Here is a 21308-nt window from a genome sequence, read left to right as displayed (position 1 = left end):
GCCTTCCTTCATCTGCTGGCCTTAGGCAGTTTGCCTCTGTTTTGTGTCTTTCTGGGATTCATGCAATACATTGTAAAAAGCCTGTATCCTGTGTTTGTCATTACAGTACTTTATATACCGAATCGAGTCACTTTTAAAAAATAGATATAGTAGTTTGGCTAGTGTCTGTCTAATCTAAAACCTTTCAGATTCAGCAAATGCCTTGGAAAAGCAGGTGAATTCTGCACCCTACCCACCACTCCCCCTTCGCCAATCCGACCCCTTCTTAAAATATTCATGATCATTATTTTTAAGAAACAAATAATACATAAGTATAACAGAAAAAGTTAAATTCACGAGAAATCCTATTATATACGTTTATATATAGTTTTACAGAAATGGAATCATACAGTAATGTGCTACTATGTAACCAAAGTAGGCAGTTTTTTTATAGTAATAATTTTACCTTTTTTACCATTTATGTATAATACAATCATTAGTCTATGAGTAAACTGTTAAGCTTCATTTTTTTCAGACTTGTTTTTTTCATTCCACTCTGCATCTTTTAATATATAACTAAAACATGAGGATTCTTTTTAAAATAGTCACAATACCATATCACACCTAAAAAATGCTAACAATTCTTTAATGTCAGTTAGCCATTCAATGCTCAGATGTTCCTGAATGTCTCTATATTTTTTCTTTTTACAATTGATTCCATTGAATCAGAAAACAAACAGGGTTTAGATATTACATTTACATTACATTTAGTCCACATGTTTCTTAAGCCTATTTTAAGCTGTAGGCTTCTGCTCTCTCATTTTTATTTCTTTGCAGGTTTTTTTTTTATTTCCCTTTGGTTGAAGAAACTGGGTTGTTTGTCTTAATAGAGTGTTTCACATTCTGGATTTTTCTGATTATGTCCAAGTTGTTTTAATTAACATGTTCCTTTGTCCTCTGTATTTCCTGTCAGCTGGAAATACAGTTAGATCTAGAGATTTGGTCTGATTCAGGTTTGATTGGGGGTAGCATAGCGGGTGGAAGCAGGAACAAGTAATTTGTAGGTGGTGTTATATATCAGGGTAGACTGGTCTTTTTCTGAGATAATAAAATGTTTATATCATTATTGTTTAAACTAAAAGATGAAGGTTTGAAATATTCTGTTTATTCTGGTATATCTTGGTGAATGTCAGTATTATGAATCTATTTTTAAATAATACTTTTATCTTGATTATAAAAGCAATACATGCTTATAAAAAAATTTGGAAGGTTTAGGGGGAAATATCCATCACTTACAGCTAACCAGTGTTAAACATTTGAGGTATTATTTTCCATTTCTCTTTTTTAAAAAATCAATTTGAGATTATTCTATATAGTATTTGCTTTTTTCATTTGATGTTTGATTCTTGTCACATTAATTACATATGCCTTATTTCTTCTTGAGTAGATCCCAAGATCATATTTTTAATGGCTTTATACGTTTTCATTGTATGAATGGAATTATAATTTATTTAATAGTTTCCTTGTTGTTTTGATATTTATGTTCCCAGTGTTTTACTTTAAAAATATTATTGATATGAATGCTTTTACATAATCTTAGTATGTATTTTGGTTATTTTATTAAGATCTAATCTCTAGATGTAGAATAATTGAGTCAACGGGCTTTGAACAGTTTTAATACATTTGGACTATCACTATTAAATTAAGTAATTGAATTGTTGAATTACTTTTAAAGTACACTATAAATTCTAAACTTCATGTGAAGTTATATTGCTGTTATTACAAATAAATTTGCCATTATTATTACGAATAAGTTGTGTTGAAGGCGTTGGCAAGGGGATGAATCCTTTAAAAATAATTTAATTTATTAATTTATGTTAGATTAATTGGATAATTATATAAATATAATTGCGTATTATATGATTATATAATTAATTTACTATTTGTCATTTGCAGTTACAGGTTAAAAATTTTTAAGTAATTTATAATTTTATAAATTAGTAATATATAATATTTATATTGCAAAATTATATGTAATTGTAAATATATATTATAAAGGTATTATATTTATATAGTAAAGTATAACACTTATTATGTGAAATAATTTATATTACTTAAATCATAAATTTAAATAATATATACATTTATAAAATCATTTAAAGAAATAATTCTATAAATAACAGATAAATTTATAATATAAATTATACAACTTATAAAATGTAAATTAAAACAATAACATAAATAACAATAAATTATTAAAATAAGTAAATTAAATGTTTTAAATAAAAATTTAAAATAGTTTATAAAACTGGAAATCTTCCAATTTTTTTTTTTTTTTTTTTTTTTTTTTTTTTTTTAATTGGGGAAGGGGAACAGGACTTTATTGGGGAACAATGGTCAAATTGTTGTCCTTTCAATCTTAGTTGTGGGGGATTATGTTCAGCTTCAAGTTGTTGTTCTTTCAGTCTTAGTTGTGGAGGGCGCAGCTCAACTCCGGGTCCAGTCAATTTTTTTTATAAACAAGGGTTTTCATTTATCTTACTTCAGTGAGGTACAATACATGTTTCATCTATTTTCTCTTATTTCTCTTATCGTATTTTAATGCTCGAGTATATCTTTCATTCTGTTAAGAAATGAACTTAATGGTGTGCATTTTCTTATATTCTAGATTGCTACGCTTTACATATGGTCCTTCATTTCCTCCATTTAAAGTTCCCGATGAAGATGCCAGTCTGATCCCTCCAGAAATGGATAATGAGTGTGTTGCACAGACGTGGTTTCGCTTTTTACATATGTTAAGGTACTGTTACTTTAGTTTTTCATGTGCTCTTTACCCAGTGTCTTAGGACAAGAACCATGCTGTAACTCTCTTGTTGGATTTCTGAGTGTCAGAAGGAGCCAAATTGGACAACACACATATCTACATAATGTGTCTCCTGTTCTCCCTATTGCAATACTGTCTGGCTATGCTCAGCTGCTCTTGGTCTGTGCTCTCTGGAAGCTTATTCCCTGTGGTAGATTTAGCATTTGTTCTCTTGCCTGTTGCTGCAGCCTGGATGATATGTCTCTCAGGACTTTGTCACATTCTGTGGGAACTGTCACATTCTTTGTGACCATCCCTGACTGGTCAGTCTGGCTCTCAGGGCTTCTTTAGTAGTCTTATTGTTTAATATTTCACTGAGGGATACACTGTAAAATTTCACAGAGAGATAGATTGCTACTTCTTGCTATTTTGTTCTTTATAGTAATTCTATTCAATTCAGTTTCATCACTTCCTGCCTTTCTCTCTAATAGGCCCATCCTTGGGCTCTGGAACTTTTGTTCTGTCATGTAGTCTCTTGCTTCTTAAATGTTTTCCTTGCATATTTTCTCTTTCTGGTTTGACTAGCTTCATTTTTCTATTTTTGTGCTGGTGATTCTAAATTACTCTGTATGACCATTTTATAAATTAAGGATGTTAACCATTTTCTGTCTTTTTTTTTTCAGTTTGTAATTTGTGTTTTTCATCTTTCAGTGATTTCAGTTTATTTTTAAAATCTATTTTCTGTGATCATTTTCTGTTTCCTTTAAGATTAGAAAGTCTGTGTTCTTTGATCAGATAGATTAACCTATGATTTCTTCTTTGTTTCCTTTGTAACTTTAAGTTCCTTTTTATATACCAGGTTTTGTCTTTGGGTCATATATTATTCCATTAATCGCTTCATTTTTGTACAAGTTCACTTTTAATTATTTTAACGTTATAGTAGTTACAGTCTTTTCCCTTTTTCCATTTCTTAGAATTTTTTTTTAATCTCTTCTTTGCCTGTTTAACATTCCAGATAAAGTTATAAAACACAAGTAATAAAAAAACCCACAAAACATTTTTGGGTTTGGATTGTGTATTGATTAAGGTAAGGAACACGTTCTGCATTGGTAGATGCACCAGAAAATCTTAGTGGTTTAGTACAATGTAAGTTTCATCAAGTCAGGTAGGGAGTGGCTCTGCTTACTCAGTCATTCAGGGACCCAGCGTGGCAGAGGTTCTGCCATCTTCAGCATGTGGCTGTATTACTAGGGCCTCAGCTTTGTAAGCTGGAGCCTCTGTTTCTGGCTAGCAGATGGGAGAGAGAGCAGCGGAAATTATGTGGAAGGCTTTTATGAACCAGGCCTTGAAGTGATGTAAATGACTGCTACGCATATTCCATTGGCCAGTAGTCATACGCATGCCACACTTAATTGCAAGAGAAGTAGGAGGAAAAGAAAAACTAGTGAACAGTTAGCCAGACTGCCAAAGACGAGAATTGTATTACGCCTGCCTTGTCTTTATATTTAGGGAAAGTTGATACCTTAATATAGTGAGTCTTTCTAAGAGGGGGTGTTTTTCTTTTTTAGAATCTTAAATAGCTTATAGAAGTGTTTTGTAATTTTCTTCACACAAATCTGCATATTTATTATGCTCTTTATTCCTAGTATTTACTGCTGATGTTGTGAAAGGCTAATTTTTTCTGCGATTAAATCTTATAAGTGGCTATCACTGCTGTAAAGAAAATGTTGTATTTTGTTTTTGTGTATTATTTTTGGACACTTAAAAGAGCTCTAGGCATTATGGATACTTATCTGCAAATAAGAAGTGTCTCCTTTCTAGTAATTCATGCTTCAGTCTTAAAAGTGCTTTAGTTGCAGTAAGAGCTGTACATGAGTTCAAGTTCTATTTTTTTCTTTATGAACTTGAGCAAGCAAATAGTCTCTCTGAGTCTCAGTCTCTTTTTAATTTATAAAATGGAGACAATACAGTTGATCCATGAACAACATGGGTTTGAACTGTGCGGATCCACTTATAGGCAGATTTTTTTTCAATAAATACTATAAATATATTTTCTCATTTATAGGATTTTCTTTTTTAAAAAAAAAAAATTTCCCTTGACCGTTGTTGATTTTGTTTTGTTTTATTTTATTTTATTTATTTATTTATTTATTTATTTATTCCCCTTCTTCCGCCTCCCCCCAACTCCGGTTCAAGCCGATGTTTCTCAGCCAGTTGTATAGGGCACAGCTCCCTAGCCCATGCTGGTATTATGAGCCTTGCACTCCCGCAGCAGAGGCAGTCAATTGCCGGTTGGTGGGCGGCTCACAGCAGCTCACTCGCCAGCTGCCAGTCACCCGCCGCTTCTGGCAGCACACGATAGCCCTCAGCAGCACACGATAGCCCTCAGCAGCACACAGCAGCCAGTGCCAACCTCTGGCTGCTCATGGCAGGCCAGCTCCAGGGAGAGCTGTTGTTCACAATCTTAGCTGTAGAGGGCGCAGCTCACTGGCCCCTGTGGGAATCGAACCGGTGTCCTCGGCGGCGTTAGGAGCACGGTGCTCCAACCACCTGAGCTACCAGGCTGGCCCCATAGGATTTTCTTAATAACGTTTTCTTTAGCTTACTTTATTGTAGGAATGTAATACATGTAACATGCAGAATATGTGTTAATCAGCAGTTTATGACATCGGTAAGGCTTCTAGTCAATAATAGGCTATTAGTTAAGTTTTTGGGGACTCAAAAATTATGCATGGATTTTTGACTGTGTGGGGTTCGGTTCCCCTAACCCCTACATTGTTCAAGGGTCAACTGTAATAGTATCCATCTTGTTATAAGAATTGAAGAAAAATCATATGAAACAGTACAATGTTTAGTGTCTGATGGGTGCTTGAAAAGTTGCCACTATTGTTATAATAATTATTTTTGTATATTATTTTACAGCATTAGTCAAAACTTCTAGAACACCACTGAATTAAAATGACACTGTTTTGACATCTTTTGTTCTGCTTTTCATTGGAATGCATCTACATGAAATTTTGAGTGGGATGTTGGCTGTTGATATTAGTTATTCTTTTTTTATGTTCCTGGTTTCCTAAGCAATTAAAAAAATTAAATATAAATAAAATCAGGAATAGTACTGAATTTTATTCAAATCATATTTTGGGATCCATTTAAGCAATTAAATGTTTTTTCTTTTTTACCTAAGGACGTGATATATTTATTTCAATATTGAATCACATTTCATTCCTGAGAGAAAAGTTATACTTGGTTATGTATGGAATGTTCTTTTAATAATTTTTTTCCCCAAATTGTCTCTAGTTATATCTTTTGACTAATATATGTGTCGGTAACTTAAAGAAAAGAATAAGAAATGTCCTATCTTTTTCTGTGCTGTGTTGCATGAAAGTTGTATGTTCCTTAAGAATTTGAAATACATCGCCAGTAAAACTCTAGTCCTGAAATCTTTTTTAGAGGTAGTTCTTGGATAATCTTTTCCCTTTTCTTCACTGTTAATTGATCTTTTCAGGCTTTATCTTCTTGAGCTGAAAGATTTTATTATTTATAGTCAAGCTTCTTTCAGATATAAAGAATGGGAACCTACTTAAACAATTGCAAGGGGAAAAGATGATAGAGAGGTCTCATTGGACTCTAAGTGAACGTCCAGTACTCAAGGTGGGGAGGGATCAAAGCAGCCTTGGGACAAGCCACTCTGTCATCTTTCTTTCCTGGCTTTTTTGCTTTTCTTGTTCATACACACTTCTCTTTCTCTGGCAGGCTTCCCTGAGTTCCTGTTTCTTCCTGCCTTTGGGATACATGCAGCCCCATGACAACTGCCCAGTGGTGTAAACAGCTTTCTGACTTAACAGCTCTAGCCATTTTAGCACCAGGGCTTTCCCTTTGCTCACATTCTCAAACTGGATAAATTGGATTAAATGTTGTTAGTTAGGCTACATCAGTTGTAGGTCTCTAGCAAGCGTCTGGATAGATACCTTTTGGACAGTGTTACCGTTTTGGTTAAATGAGCTGTGGCTGGGTGGGAGGCAGGTCCATGACGGTTATTCAGAAAGGGCTACCATGGTCACTGGCAAATTTCCTGGGAAGAGGGCTGAATATGATGGGGAGATAGACACCCAAATTTTGTCTCGTATGGTAATGCTTTATATCTTTAGGGGGGGAAAATGTTTCTCTTGATTAGAATACTACCTTTCTCAAATGGTTGTCCTTGGACTTCTTTGTGCATGGCCACCTGCCATTCACGCCCCACCTGGAGGTTCTATTTCAGTAAATCTAGGTCAAATCTGGATTTTTAACAGGCTTTCCACATGTGTCAGATAGACAGGGCATTGGGAGCTGCAGGGATGTAGTTTCTATGATCTGACCTAAGTCCTTTGTTACCCATTTTCATTCAAATTTTATTTTTTTGAATCTGTTCTCCGAATTTGAGTGCCAATAAAATCGTTTCAGTTTTACATCTGGAGAAGCTGGTGTAAGCCTTTTGGCACTGCTCCTAGACTTCATAGCTCCTCTACCCCACATGAACTAGTCATATGGATACAGTGTGCTAATACTAGATGTCCATTTCTATACATGTATATATATGCTCCCCTGCTCCCACTTGCATTTAAGGGTTTGAGTGGATGGAAAGAGAGGTTTCAAAGGGCAGAGCATCTATAAACCACTGATTTGTATTTCTCAGCCTAGTTCTTTTGACCTCGTAACTAGTGGAAATTTTTTCCAGGTGCTGGCTATAGGTTATTACTTTGAGTTGGCTATTTAATGGACAGCAAAGCAGACCATTTTGAGTGGAAATCTAAATCTATTTTTTAGTGGAAATATTTAAAATTACTTATACATAAAATATAACTCAAGTCCAAATATGTTGTTTTGAAATGTATGGCTTTAGTAATTCCAATTTTCAATTAGTTTTTTAAAAATTGGATATGCTAATATTATAGCAAAATTTTCTCCTTGGAGTTCTTATTGATTGACTTACAGTTTTTATTCCATTGCTTATTAGAAAATAAGAACATTAGAAAAACATCTATGTGTACTCTTAAAAAATTAAAAGTTTCTAGTGTTATTTTGATTCTCATTCTCTGAATAGGCAGAGTAAGTTTATGTAAACACAGTGCAGATCTTCTGGAAAGAAGTGTTGATGATTGAGTCCCTCGCCTGTTAAATACAGATTAGTCTCCTCTCTGAATTAAATAGGCACAAACAGCCCTGTTCTTAGATTAGATTGCATGCAGTTTATTGCTAAAGAAACTTCTAAATGTGTAATTAATTCTTCTCTCTCTCTTGATAGTAATCCCGTGGATTTGAGTAACCCAGCCATTATAAGCTCTACTCCCAAATTTCAGGAACAGTTCTTGAATGTGAGCGGAATGCCGCAAGAATTGAATCAGTATCCCTGCCTTAAACATCTGCCTCAAATATTTTTTCGTGCCATGCGTGGAATCAGCTGTCTGGTGGATGCATTCTTAGGTGATTTTTGTGTGTTTTGTTAGATGTTTAAAGAGCTACATGTAGATAACTCTAGAGTCTGGTTTTAGAGAGTATTATGGAAAGCCCAAAGATTTGATTACAAATAACAAACTAGGAAACTAGAGGGTTTTTGTTGTCTCTATAGAAACAGATTAAACAATGCTAAGAAAAAGAATAAGACCTGGTAGCTAAATGGACAAAGGATATGAGTAAAAAGATTTGCAAAAGAGAAAAGTGTTCATTCTTACTAGTAATCCAAGAAAATACAAATTAAAATGTATTAGATATCATTCTTTTGTGTAACATTAGGAGGCAAATTATATACCTTTTGTGAACCTCTGTTTTAAACTGTTTTTCACATTTTAGGACTATAAAAAGTCAGATATTTTTTACCTGTTGAAAGAATGATATTTACTATGTATCATTTTCTAAAACATTTGTTATATGTATTTCTTAATATATTATGTAGATAATATATTAGTTCAACTTAAGTTTGGCTGCATATAACAACCAAAAATACCGGTGGTTTAATAAGCAAGATAGTTTATTTTCACATGAGTTAAGCCCAGGGTTAGGCAGTACAGGGCTGTTACAGCAGTTCCCTTATTGTCAGGGACCCAAGGCTCTTCCATCTTGTGACTCTTCATCTTTGTGTACCGTCTCATGAGCCGTGATGGTTGAATGCGTTCCAACTATCCTGTTTAGCAATTAGGAAGGAAGGAGAGTCTATACTTGATTGGTCCTCTTAACTCCTTAAGAGGAAAGACCCACCCAACAATCACCCACTTCTTTGTGGTCAGAACATGGCCACACTGGCTGTAAGGGAGTCTTGAAAATGTAGTGGTTTATTCTAGGTAGCCATGTCCAACTAAAATTTGTGTTCTGTAACTCAGGAAGAATGGGCGAACGGCTATTGGGAGGCCACTAACAGTGTCTGCTGTAGTCTGTCCCAAGCCTTCCCTGGTATTGCTTGAGGAAGATTTTTTGACTACCTGTTTTGAACTACGAAGAATAACTCTGTCTTTTTTTTTAAGGCATTTCTAGACCCCGATCAGACAGTGCTCCTCCAACACCCGTGAACAGATTAAGTATGCCTCAAAGCACTGCTGTCAATACCACCCCACCACATAACCGGAGGCACCGGGCTGTTACGGTGAATAAGGCCACCATGAAGACAAGCACAGTAAGAGTTTCCATCACCATTGTTCTTCTGTAGAAAGTTGCCCTTTTAATCTGCCATCTTTTTAAAAAAAGTCCTGCTGCTTTCTCAAACTGCTCATGAGTGTGAGTATATTCTTGTGTTCTCATAGGTTAGTACTGCTCATGCCTCGAAAGTTCAGCACCAGACATCCTCCACTTCTCCTCTGTCAAGTCCAAATCAGACTAGTACAGAACCCCGGCCACTGCCTGCCCCTCGGAGACCAAAGGTTAACAGCATCTTGAATCTCTTTGGATCATGGTTATTTGATGCAGCATTTGTTCACTGTAAACTTCATAATGGGATAAACAGAGACAGCAGCATGACTGGTAAATATTGCTCAAGAAATATGCTATCATTTTTTTTCTTTTCTGTTTTTTTCTTTTTAACCTTTCCTACCTGCAAGATTAATATGTATCTTCAAAAGCTCTCTGTGTCTGACCAACCAGTGTCTTTGTGCTTAACCCCTTCCAGCTGAAGTAACAGAATTTTGGAAGTTTTCCTACCTGTCCTTTTTTCCTTTTTATGTTTGTTCTACGAGGTTTGGCTTTTGTCTGGTTTTATTAGACACACTTTAGGTTAGCCATTTTTTTTTTTTAATCAAATTCCTTTCAGTAGGTGACCTGGAAGTTCCCTTCATGTCAGCCAGGATAATAATATTAATATAAAGAATTAAAGATTTTGACCAGAAATTTATTCACAAGAAGTGTTTTCTTAGATTTTGACAACCACTCACTCATTAGTACATACAAATATCAGAAAATGTCTGCCTCACAAAAGACTCTAATGTCTCTGGTTTTAGTTTAGAGAACTTTATTTCAGGGGTACACTTTCAAAAATACAATTTGTTCTGAAATTAAATAAGACTGGTGGAGAATTCATAGTGCAACCCTGATATCTTCATTTAGATTTTATTACAGAAATGAAACACTGTCTAAGTAAAACCTGATTCATTTTTTGTCGTCTTAACATTTTACTAGGAAGTAGTGGCATAGGGTGCAGTATGGAGGGTGGGGTAGTGCAGAATGGACTGAATATTTATGACATGTATTAGAGCTGAATAATAATAATGGTTGGCACTTATTGCCAGGCACTGTGCTGTATGCATTAACGAGTGTGTTGGTTGTTTGGTAAGAAAGCACTTTTCCACTGGGGTTAGAAATAGCTTGAGGTAAAAGGATGCCTAATGGCATTAGTTTATGCATCCCTAGGGAGAATGTTAATTCCAAGGATAAAACCAATGGCCATAAGAGTCTCTGCTTTCTTTCAGAAAGGCATTCTTATGTATTACGTATCATCTCAGAACTGAGGTCTATGTGTGTTAGCGTTATACACATACAATTATTTAGGATGTGTTTTCAAATCTTATAAATAATTTTTAAAAGTTGTGAATATAAAGACATTTTCAGGAATACAATTTGAGATTGTGTGGTTGAGTTTAGGGATTTCTTTATTTTGTTCAGATTCAGACACTATATTCTATCATTTCCATATTTTATTTACAAGTTTGAAAGTGGTGCTTACTTATGGATAAGTAAATGTACTTATGATGACTAAATGAAAACTTTTAAAAACCATTTTTGGCTTATATTTTCTTATGTTCATGTGCTTTATATTTTGAGTTTTCTGAACCATGTTTGTATTAATTTGTGTTGTATTTTCTAGAATGAGTCAGTCATATTTTTATTTTTTATTAAGATGCAATTCTTACCATGTAACTTCTGGGTATCAAGCTGTTGACACTAAAATCCCTGAATCAAGAATGGCTCCACCTGCTGCCTCGATGGGCTTGCTTAAAGGGAACTTACAGATCTCCTCACTCTTGAGGGAGTTTGTAACAGCTTTGCTCATCCTCTTGTGCCAAAAGATAGAAGCCAGAGTTCAAATCGTATGTGGGCAACACATTCTTATTTTTTAACTCTTACAATTTTCCTTCATGGGGAAAGAATAGAAGCTCCTCTTCCCTGCCTTGCGTTCAGAGATGAGAAAGGCTGTTACATTATCCAGGAGCTAGGAGGTGTCCAGATAGTTGAATGGTTAGAGTGCTGTTGGGTGCCACTCGAGGTCTTGGGGGTGGTGGGAGATTTGGGAATACTAACATTGTTAGTCTGTTTTCTAAGTACTGGCTGTCATCAAGGAATTCTGCCATGTTGTTCACCTCTTAACTTAAAATATTTGCTTCTGTGAACTGGTTAGCTTTAGATTTACTTAACAGTACACCATGCTTTGTAAAAGTCACATTGAGCTGGGAAGGGTTAATGAATTAAAATTTTAATGCACGTAATGGGCAGTTCAAAACCTCAATTCTTTTGTAGTTGTATAATTTTCTTTGTTCATTTTTTTGCATGGTACAAAAATTATAATTTTGGATCTGAATGCACAATTTTCTATGTTTTTGAACTAGCTTGTGGTATCATAAAGCTTTTAATCTAACTTTTAAAAAGCTAAAGAGCTTCTTAACTTATTGTAAAATTTCACCATCTTTAAAGTATTTTATAATTACTGCTGTCCTTTGATTTGTTTCCATTTATTTCTATTATCTTGCAGCATCTTTTATCCAAATTCTTCTTTCTTATAAATCTTGTAAGTAGGAACCAGAAGCTTCTCCTTAATTGCAGTCATGTTTTTATTTTTTTCATAATTCCATTAAAAAATTTGATTGTCATTGTCTCTTGTAGTTTTTGCACTTGGGAAGAAAAATACTTTTCTGTGTTTTGAATGGGGAAGATTGTTGGCAAAAGCAAATTAATCTGCCTGAATCAGTCCCATTATTTCTGTATACTAGTCTGGTCATGTCATAAATTCTAGGATTTTGCACTAACTGTGTTTTGGCTTTTTTTTTTTTTTTTTTTTTAAGCTTTAAGCTTATTTTTATACAGATTTAGTGTTTGATTTGTATGCATTCTGCATGTAGTGTTTTTCAAATGTATTATTGCTGGAAAGCTTATTCAGGACTAAAAATGGCTCATGGGAAGTTGCATAAAGATTTATGCTTGACTCTGCATTCCATTAAATCTATTATTACAAAATAATTTAAACATTTTGTGTGGAGTGATAAAAGATTTCAGAGTGATTTTCAATGCATTGTGAAATCTTTTGTTAAAAATAAAGGCAACTTTCGAAGGGCTTCTGTTTCAGTGACAATGAATGACCATGATAATCTTTATTACTGATCCAATTTTCTGATTTATCAACCTCAAGTTAGCTGCTGTCTGTGGTTGTTAAAATTCATTCTCATTTTGCTTGGTTGGACGATTCTTTGGTGTGTGTTTCGAAGTTGGGTGGGAAATGGGAATGCTCTCTCTTCCTACCCATTTTGTCATCCTTAATTTGCCCTCTCCCTAAAGTACACAAACTGGCATGGTATTGCCCATTCAATTATGATGTCCCTCTGGGGTAATGTGTAAATTGCAGTAGCTGTATTTCTTAATGTTTAAGCATTGTTCTATAGGGGAAGTTAAAAACAGAATAAATAATAGAAAAGCCAAATTATGTGTTATATATCTGTATATACACAGATATATACAAATGTACTCTGCTGATCAAAAATTCAGTTGGAAACTATTTCTTGTAGAATTTGTTAAACTGATAATACCACTGTAAATTAAATTACCCATTTTCAAAGAAGACTTCAGAGAGCCCTTTTTTTAAAAAAAATTAAGACGTAGTTGCTAAACAAAAGCATTATTGGATTCTATTCACATAGCTATTTAATGACACCAACATTTGATCTTTGTGTCCAGGGTCCCATGAGCCTATTTGCATATTGACAAATATAATAAAACCCTCCTTTTCTCTCCCCAGCCATTACAACACAAGCTAGCATGGAATTTCGACGGAAAGGGTCACAAATGTCCACAGACACCATGGTTTCCAATCCTATGTTTGATGCAAGTGAATTTCCTGATAACTATGAAGCAGGAAGAGCTGAGGCTTGTGGGACACTGTGTAGGATTTTTTGTAGCAAGAAGACTGGAGAAGAGATTCTGCCAGCTTATTTATCCAGGTCTTAGAATTTTTTTTGTTTATTTTTCCATTTATATAGTTGGGGTAGTGAAACTATTGTAGCATGGCTTGGTAGGCAGAATTGATAAGTAAATGTTATTTGAAATAACCTGCAAATGTCTGTAAGTAATTGAAATTTTTGCTTTAATTCTTCCATTTTATCTGCCTTATTAGATTTGGTAAAGATCCCTAAAACCCTTTTTATTTTAGAAGTATTATTTGTTCTGTTTGACTTTTGTTAATTATAAAGAGATTTGGAAGGACCACCCTAATTTTTAAATAAATTTTTAGCACAGCATTAGACACTGTAAATGGTCCAGAAATGTTAGCTGTAAATCTCACCTCTAAAGCGCTTATTTTCTTGAGTGAGTAAAGTCATGCACACAAGTAACAATGATCCAATAGTAATATGAAGTTGGCACAGATAAGTGCTATGGGCACTCAGAGGAAGAAGCAGCGTACATGTAGCCTGGGGGTTCAGGAAAGAGTTACAGAGGATTGGATGATTGTGCTGGGTTTACAAAGGATGGGTAGTATTTAGACTATGTTAGCAAGTCAGTTAGGGTCATTTTATCGAAATCTGTGACCTCAACCAATCTTTGTTAATGGCTCTGCCGTCAATTCCGTTGTTCGTCGCAGAAACTAGGAGTCATTTTAGACTCTACTCCTCGCGCTCTGTATCTTGAGTTGGTCATCCAACTTCCGCCTTTCTCCTACTTAACCCTCTTTCTAATCTCTCTACTCTCTCCCCACTATGACACTTTGGGCCTTTTATTGTTTCCTGAAATTAACTTGTAATAGCTTCCTATTTTCGTTGACTGTTTGCCCTCCTCAACTGACCATTCACAGCTGCTGGAGTCATGTTACTATCAACAGGAGCATTCAGGTGTCTGTGTACCTGCTAGGTTCTCAGGAGAGGAGTAAACTATCAGAGGGAACAAAATGCAGAAGCATATAGATATGAAATAGAATTGTACATGCAGGGAACTAATCGGGTATTTTAATAGGCTCTTGACTTTAACAGAAAACCCTCTTAATGTGACTTAAGCAAAACGGAAATGAGTTATGAGAAACTAGTACTAGTTAATACATTCTGAGGCCTGGACGTGCAGCAGGGCCTCATGAAGGGGAGGAACCAGGTACTAGAAAGTGTTTAAGGACCAAAACAACTTTCCTTTTTCCTGCTTCTCTGTCTTCATGGTGTTCTAGAACTGCTTCATTTTCTTATATTGCAGTATGCTTCTAAGTTCCTAGTTTTCATGGCCTTGGTCTAGGTGACGTTAGCATCCCTGAGTCCTAATTTCAGATTCCTGAGAAGGGGAATCTGATTAATCAGGTGTCTACCTCTGGTCTAGTCAGCTATGGCTGTGAAGGTGGTCCCATGGGATGCTGGCACCCCTGTGTGTGCAGGGGTACATTTCTCAGGAGGGAAACTACTGGTTGGGGAGATAACCCCAGATGGTATCACCAGCATTAGGGAAGAAGGCTGTGACCGTGAGCTTTCTGTCTGATCCCTGAGACTGGACGGGTGGTAGGATGACCAAACAAAATAGCAAATTTGTGAGGGGGCCAGTGATGAGCTTAGTTTTGAACTTACTGAATTTGAGTGCCCGTGGAGTACGTATCAGTAAGTATTTATGCCACTGTGCACAGGGATTACTGGAGTACATCAGTAATCATGTCTGGTCCTCAGGTATCCAATATGCTTTAGGCTAATAGATCTGGAGCTCAGGTGAGAGTTATGGGCTAGAGACTGATTTGATTGTATTCAGTGACTTAAGTAGTGTTTAAAACTAGGCTAGTGGAGGAAATAGCTTAGAGAACTGAGGTTGGCAGTCTGAGGAACACCAATATTAGGAAGGGGGGTGGCGTAAGAAGGACTATTCAAGGAACTAGCCAGAGAGGTCAAAGAAGAATAAGGAGAGAAGGGAGTAATCAGAGATTTGAATGCTTTAAAAAGGCAGCATAAGTTAAGACTTAGAGGTGTCTTCTGGGTTTAGCAGTTGAGAGGCCTTTGGTTATTTGCTAACATGGTTTTAGTTTAGGTCTGGGGAGAAAAGATGGATTAAAATGGGTTGAGCAATGACCAGGAGATGAATTTGTTTCAGAAGAGTTGCAGAGACGAAAAAAGTGCCTTAAAAAAGAGTATACCAGTATATTAATAGTTGTTCTCGAATGATGGAAGATTGAATGCTTACTTGATTGGGGATTAGAGGAGAGGTTAAAAGTAAGGTATACTAAATGTAAGGTATACTTTAGGTATATTCTTAAAAGGAGTCTAATGCAGAGTTACCTTCATATCATGATGAATGCAAAGTTGAATGAGGTTCTTTCATTGTCCCTCCGAAAATAATGGGTCTGGGGCAAAAAGATACAACACACTTTTTCAGGAATTGTGAAATGCTGCAAAATTTTGCTGAATTGGAATTCAATTTAATTCCTCCACTTTATTTATAATTACTGCAGCCATTTGCTTTGTTTTGGTTGCTTCATTTGCAGGCACCTATAAATTTGAGCTGCAAGGCTTAAAATTTCAAGAAAGTATAATAGACTTGAATCTTTTTTTCCCTTTTAATTAGGAAAGATAATTTGGTTCTTAGAGTATTTGATTCTGAATTGTTCTAACTCCAGATATACCTTTTAAAGGGTAGAAGTAGTGGAGTGGAATATGTAGCCTTTCAGGTGACTATGTAGAAAATATTAATAATTATGAAAACAATTGATCAGTTTGTTTAAAATGTTTTTCTTGCTTTCCTAGATTTTACATGCTTTTAATTCAAGGTTTGCAGATAAATGATTATGTGTGCCACCCTGTCTTGGCCAGCGTTATTCTAAACTCCCCTCCTTTGTTCTGCTGTGACTTGAAAGGGATTGATGTTGTGGTTCCTTACTTTATTTCAGCTCTTGAAACCATTTTGCCTGACAGGTAAGCTGTCATTCTGTACTAGTGTCTCAATTGTCGGGTTTGGCCTGGTCTGTTTGGGTACTTCCTCCCCAGTTTTCTAATTTATCCTATCCTATTGTTTTCATAGCAAGGGAACTGAGCTCACGTTAAATGATTGTAGAATATTCAGACCCACCCCCATCCGTGAACTCCTTCAGTTCTGATTTGTCCATGGGCATATTGAATCCTCTAGAGGGGCAAGAGCAACCCCAGCCCAGAGGTCTTATTTTTGTAGAGTAGGCCCTACATTTAAAATCAGTCAGATTCTAGTTTAATTCTATAACAGTTTAAAATCGATCAATCAATCAGATTCTAGTTTAATTCTATAACAGTTTAACAGAGATTCACACACACACACACACACACAAGCACATGAGTTGCAGAGTATAAACTCAGTGGAAAGTATGTATTGCATTCTTTCTGAAACCAAACCCAGTGCTTGTATTGTGAAAACTTGGCATAATGTATATTTGGCAATCGCTAAAAACATACTTTAGTGCAGAAATACTAATAGCTATTTTTTATTTTTTTATTTTGGCAGAGAACTCTCCAAATTCAAAAGCTATGTAAATCCAACAGAATTGAGAAGATCTTCCATTAATATCCTTCTTTCTTTGTTGCCCCTCCCTCATCACTTTGGCACAGTCAAATCTGAGGTAATATTTTATTAAAGTTTTTTATATTCTATATTCTGTTTTGTGTGCTAATTCAAGTCAAATTATATTTTTAAAATGGAGCAGTAGCTTTTAAAAACATTTTTCACATTATTTCAAGTGAATCTACAAAGTAGATTTGTGGTATTTCTTCTGACAGTCAGCCAGCATGCCTTGGCCTACCATTTCAAGTAGTGAATGGCTAGTGACACCTGATGACATATGTTGTATGAGTTAGTGACAGACATAGCACAGTGGCTAATAATAGTCAGACTGAAAGCCTTGCATGTGAGGCTGATCTCTCTGTCCACTGTAGCATTTCCTCCATGGGCATAGCGTACCACACAGTCAATGTTAAATATTATTTGTTTCTTCCGTAGGTGGTCCTGGAAGGAAAGTTTAGTAATGATGACAGCTCTTCTTATGATAAACCAATAACTTTTTTGTCCCTGAAGCTGAGACTTGTGAATATACTAATAGGTGCCTTGCAAACGGAAACAGACCCCAACAACACTCAAATGATATTAGGTTTGTGTTCACACATTGTTTTCTAAGTGAAAACCAAGATTCTGTTGACTCCAGGCATGCTAAGGAGGCAGGGGTCAGTGATGGGAGCCTAAGCCTGACAAGTCTGTGCTTACTCTGAATGAGAGGCAGGATTTGTTTGCTTTCATATGTGAAAAAATTAAAGGGGTGAGATGAGGGGAGGAAAGCATTACAGTGGTCTTGTAGGTCATTTTCGCTTGGTGTTATTGTGTTCGTTTTTCTCTTTCCCTCTTGTCCTTTCTCTCTCCTCTCCCCACCCTCCCATCTCTTCCCCTCCTCTTTCTTCTCTTTCCTTTCCTCCCTTCTTACTTCTGCCTCTTCCTCTTCTCCCTGCCCATTACATACATGTGAAAATATTTTGAGGTGGGTGTAATTCTGGAAGCCATGTCAGAACCCTGCCAAGAGGTAATTGGGGAGTAGCTATTGCTCTGCTTCCTCCCTCTTCCTTACTGTTTCCTAACCATACTGATTCTCAGTCTTAAATGGCTCTTCATCATTATGGCCACTGCCATATTTTAAGCCCTCATAACTTCTCAACTTGATTACTGTGGCTGACTTTTACAGTACTTCCTGTCTTTTCATCAAAGCCAAGGGCATGGTCTTAGTTACAGGTATTCTGGAAGTGGGTAGCATGGCTTTTACCCTTGAGCAAGTCTCACTGCAGAGATTAGAGTACCCTCACAAAGCAGATAACAGCAGAAGGCAGTGCTGATTGCATGGCATATGGAGGTCTTGAGTGTTGAGAGAGAAGAAACCAGAACAGCAAGAAAGACTTCTTAGGAGGAAGTGGAAGTTAAATTGGATTTTGCAGGGCAGGATTTGAATAGGCAGAAATGAGGTTAGGATTCCATTCCAAGAGGAAATGACAGCCAAAGAATTGGCGATGGCAGTAGTGGTTGGTTGGAGTGGGTGCTCAGGAAGTATAGTATGTTATGGAGTGAGAAGGTGGAATCGATAGGGAAGAGTAAAGTAAATCCTTTCATTTTGGAAAGGAGTTGAAGGAACAAAGGTTAATTCTCAATCTGAGAGAGCCTCTAAGTTGTAGTGTTTTAAGTTATTCAAGAAACGTATCACTTGAAATCAGATAATTTCTACAGTTGATAATTTAGTTTTGCTTTACCCATGTTCTGAAGAGCAACCTTGTACATTCCAAGGAAGAGTCTGTTGTCACTCTTGCCATAGATGGGCAAAGCTGTGTCTGTCCTGTCTTGATCCACTGTGGACAAGAGTTCTCCCCCACTGAGATGAGCACTGTGCGAGGCTGGTCAGATGTTTCTGTCCTAGTCTTTCTAAGGCTGTGAGTTCCTTGGTAATAAATACATGCAGCTTGCCTGTGGAATATCCAGCCATGGTTAAACCCTGAATCATGTGGGCTCAATCATTCTTAAAAAGCAGTTTGGTCAGAAAGATAGAGCTGTGGTTTTTATTTTTAAAAACATTCAGTATCTGCTTTTTAAAGTATTCTATAATTTTCTTAGTTTGTATTCTTAAAATTGAGATGTTTACATTTCGTCTTTCACACCAATTAAATAACATCTGATAATGGTCACGTTTTTATATAAAACCAAGTTTGGCCTTTAAATTTATTTTAGAAAAATATGATTTTAAAACTTTGGGGGAAGATCAGAACTAGGGAATTTCTAAAGAGTATCTCTTCTGACCAATCAACAGATTTATAAGTAATTATTTGGAAATTTCAGGAATACTCAGCTAAGATCATATTATTATCTTTGCTAATTGAGTTATTTTAGCCGTTTTAGTATTCTTGTCATGTATTTAAATGCATTTTTTTTTTTTTGCTGTTATAGGGGCAATGTTAAATATTGTTCAAGATTCAGCACTTTTAGAAGCCATTGGTTGCCAAATGGAGATGGTAAGAAGCATACCAACATGTAATCTGTCAGAGAGTGTCAACTTCTGATTTTATGTAAATTATATTCCAACATGTCTGTCCTTGTGATTTTTTTAAAGGCATTTGTTTATAAATTCAGCTTATTGATTCAAAAGGATCTTATTATAAAATATATTTTGAGGCGTCTTACCTTTCGGTGCCTCATCAACTCTGCATCAGGTCCCTAAGAGATTCTGCATGAGAGAAATTCCAGCTAAATGCAGTCTTTATTCCTGAGTAGTGTCTACTTAAAGCTCTTATTTCTTTTGCTGTGCTGGTGAACTGGCTTGAAAAATCTAGAAAAATTCCCCTACTCGTAATTTCTTCCATCCCTAGTAGATCTAGTCCTGGCTGTTAGCAAGCACTGAGTTTGCTGTTGTCGTCTCATCAGCTCTTTCTAGGCTTCTCTAGGCCAAAGTTTGAAGCTCCCTCCCAGAGTACCAATGATTCTAAATCAAAAACCTTCCCAGAGACTCCCAGTGCCTCCTGCTTCTGTATTCAAGATCACGTGATTCCTTTACCTGAAGTAGAGGTGGGGGAGTGAGAAAATTACTGGAGTATACTGGAGTGAGCTGGGTAGATGTAGGATGGGTGATCAAATTATTATTAAGGAATATACTTATGTCCCAGGAGGTGGCTAATTATAATCAGCTGATCTGGATGTAATGAATTGTGTTTATATGGGGGGAAAATGAGGGAAATCTCAGATTTTAGCTCCTATACATATAATAATTAATCTTTATACTAACCATAGTAGTTTATCATTTGTGTTCTATGATATAACTACATTTGTGAGTTACTGTTTATTTGTGTGTGTGTTTTTTAAGAATGTATTCCTGTTCTGAAGTTTTACTTGGGAGGCACTAGGGTATTTCTTTAAAGACCCAGAGTCATTAGCTAGTGAAGTCTAGTGAAGATGGAAATGGTCCTAGGCTGGCCCTTTGTAAACAGCAAAGAAGACCCCAGAATGGGCACCCGTAATTGTCAGACCCTTCATACCCTTCAGTAGATGGTGTCTATGCAAAAACACCACGTACAGCAGTTTTCATCCCTTGTCAGTTTTTATCTATGTTTCAGATAGTGCTATTTAGTTGATACATTCCATTTTATCAACATGGCTTTTAATGATTGACCTCTGTCTGTACTTGTAAACTATGGATGTAGCCCTGAAATATTTGATTCATTTTTATTTGACTAGGGTGGTGGAGAAAATAACCTGAAGAGTCATAGTCGCACTAATAGTGGTATTAGTTCAGCAAGTGGTGGAAGCACAGAGCCCACAACTCCTGATAGTGAAAGACCTGCTCAAGCTCTCCTAAGAGATTATGGTAAGCCATGTTCGTTCTTTTGAAATCCAAAATTTATAGAATAACTTTTAATGCCCAGATATACAAAACAAGCAAAACATTTTTAACACAATTTTAATGTTCATGATTTTTTAAATGTATTTAAGTATAATAAAGAGGCTATTAGTCTAAAAGATTAAGAAAAAGAAAACAAATCTGTGAATTTAGCTCTTTTAGTAGTTAGATTCTGGGTAGTATTAGATTTTATAAATGATTATAATGGGTGGTCAGGAAACAGGTCTGGATTCTGTACCAGGTGCTGGTAATACAGCATCAAATAGGATGTGGGCTCTTGCTCAGGATCTAATGGCAGAATCAGCCAGTACAGTTACTGCAGTGTGATGAGGGTGAATAATTAGATCTGCATGAGATGGGTACCCATCTGTCTTTCTTTTTAAAACCTACATACTGTATCAGGGTAGGTTTTTCAGTCACAAATTTTCAGTAAGAGTAAGGGGACATTTGCCAGCAGGACAT

General features: G+C 35.9%; 1 protein-coding gene across 7 annotated transcripts in view; it reads left to right on the top strand.

Annotated features, from left to right (window-relative positions):
• Nucleotides 1-21308, top strand: part of RALGAPB (Ral GTPase activating protein non-catalytic subunit beta) — an 86784-nt gene that overhangs the window by 23408 nt on the left and 42068 nt on the right. For 5 of the 7 annotated variants that reach the window (XM_019750217.3, XM_019750220.3, XM_074317947.2 and 2 more), the window contains 11 exons: nt 2648-2779; nt 8070-8248; nt 9283-9431; nt 9559-9775; nt 11994-12029; nt 13251-13452; nt 16210-16377; nt 16937-17051; nt 17429-17576; nt 19403-19467; nt 20684-20813. In XM_019750217.3, coding sequence (XP_019605776.3) covers nt 2648-2779; nt 8070-8248; nt 9283-9431; nt 9559-9775; nt 11994-12029; nt 13251-13452; nt 16210-16377; nt 16937-17051; nt 17429-17576; nt 19403-19467; nt 20684-20813 — 1541 coding nt within the window. The remainder of the gene's footprint in view (nt 1-2647; nt 2780-8069; nt 8249-9282; nt 9432-9558; nt 9776-11993; nt 12030-13250; nt 13453-16209; nt 16378-16936; nt 17052-17428; nt 17577-19402; nt 19468-20683; nt 20814-21308) is intronic. The other 2 variants (XM_019750223.3, XM_019750222.3) reach the window with 1 other exon arrangement.

The sequence above is a fragment of the Rhinolophus sinicus genome, chromosome 13 (assembly GCF_057876585.1).
Source record: "Rhinolophus sinicus isolate RSI-liver-muscle chromosome 13, RSI-T2T, whole genome shotgun sequence".
NCBI lineage: Eukaryota > Metazoa > Chordata > Mammalia > Chiroptera > Rhinolophidae > Rhinolophus > Rhinolophus sinicus.
Note: the sequence above shows the minus strand (reverse complement) of the source record. Positions and strands in the feature narration are given on the sequence as shown.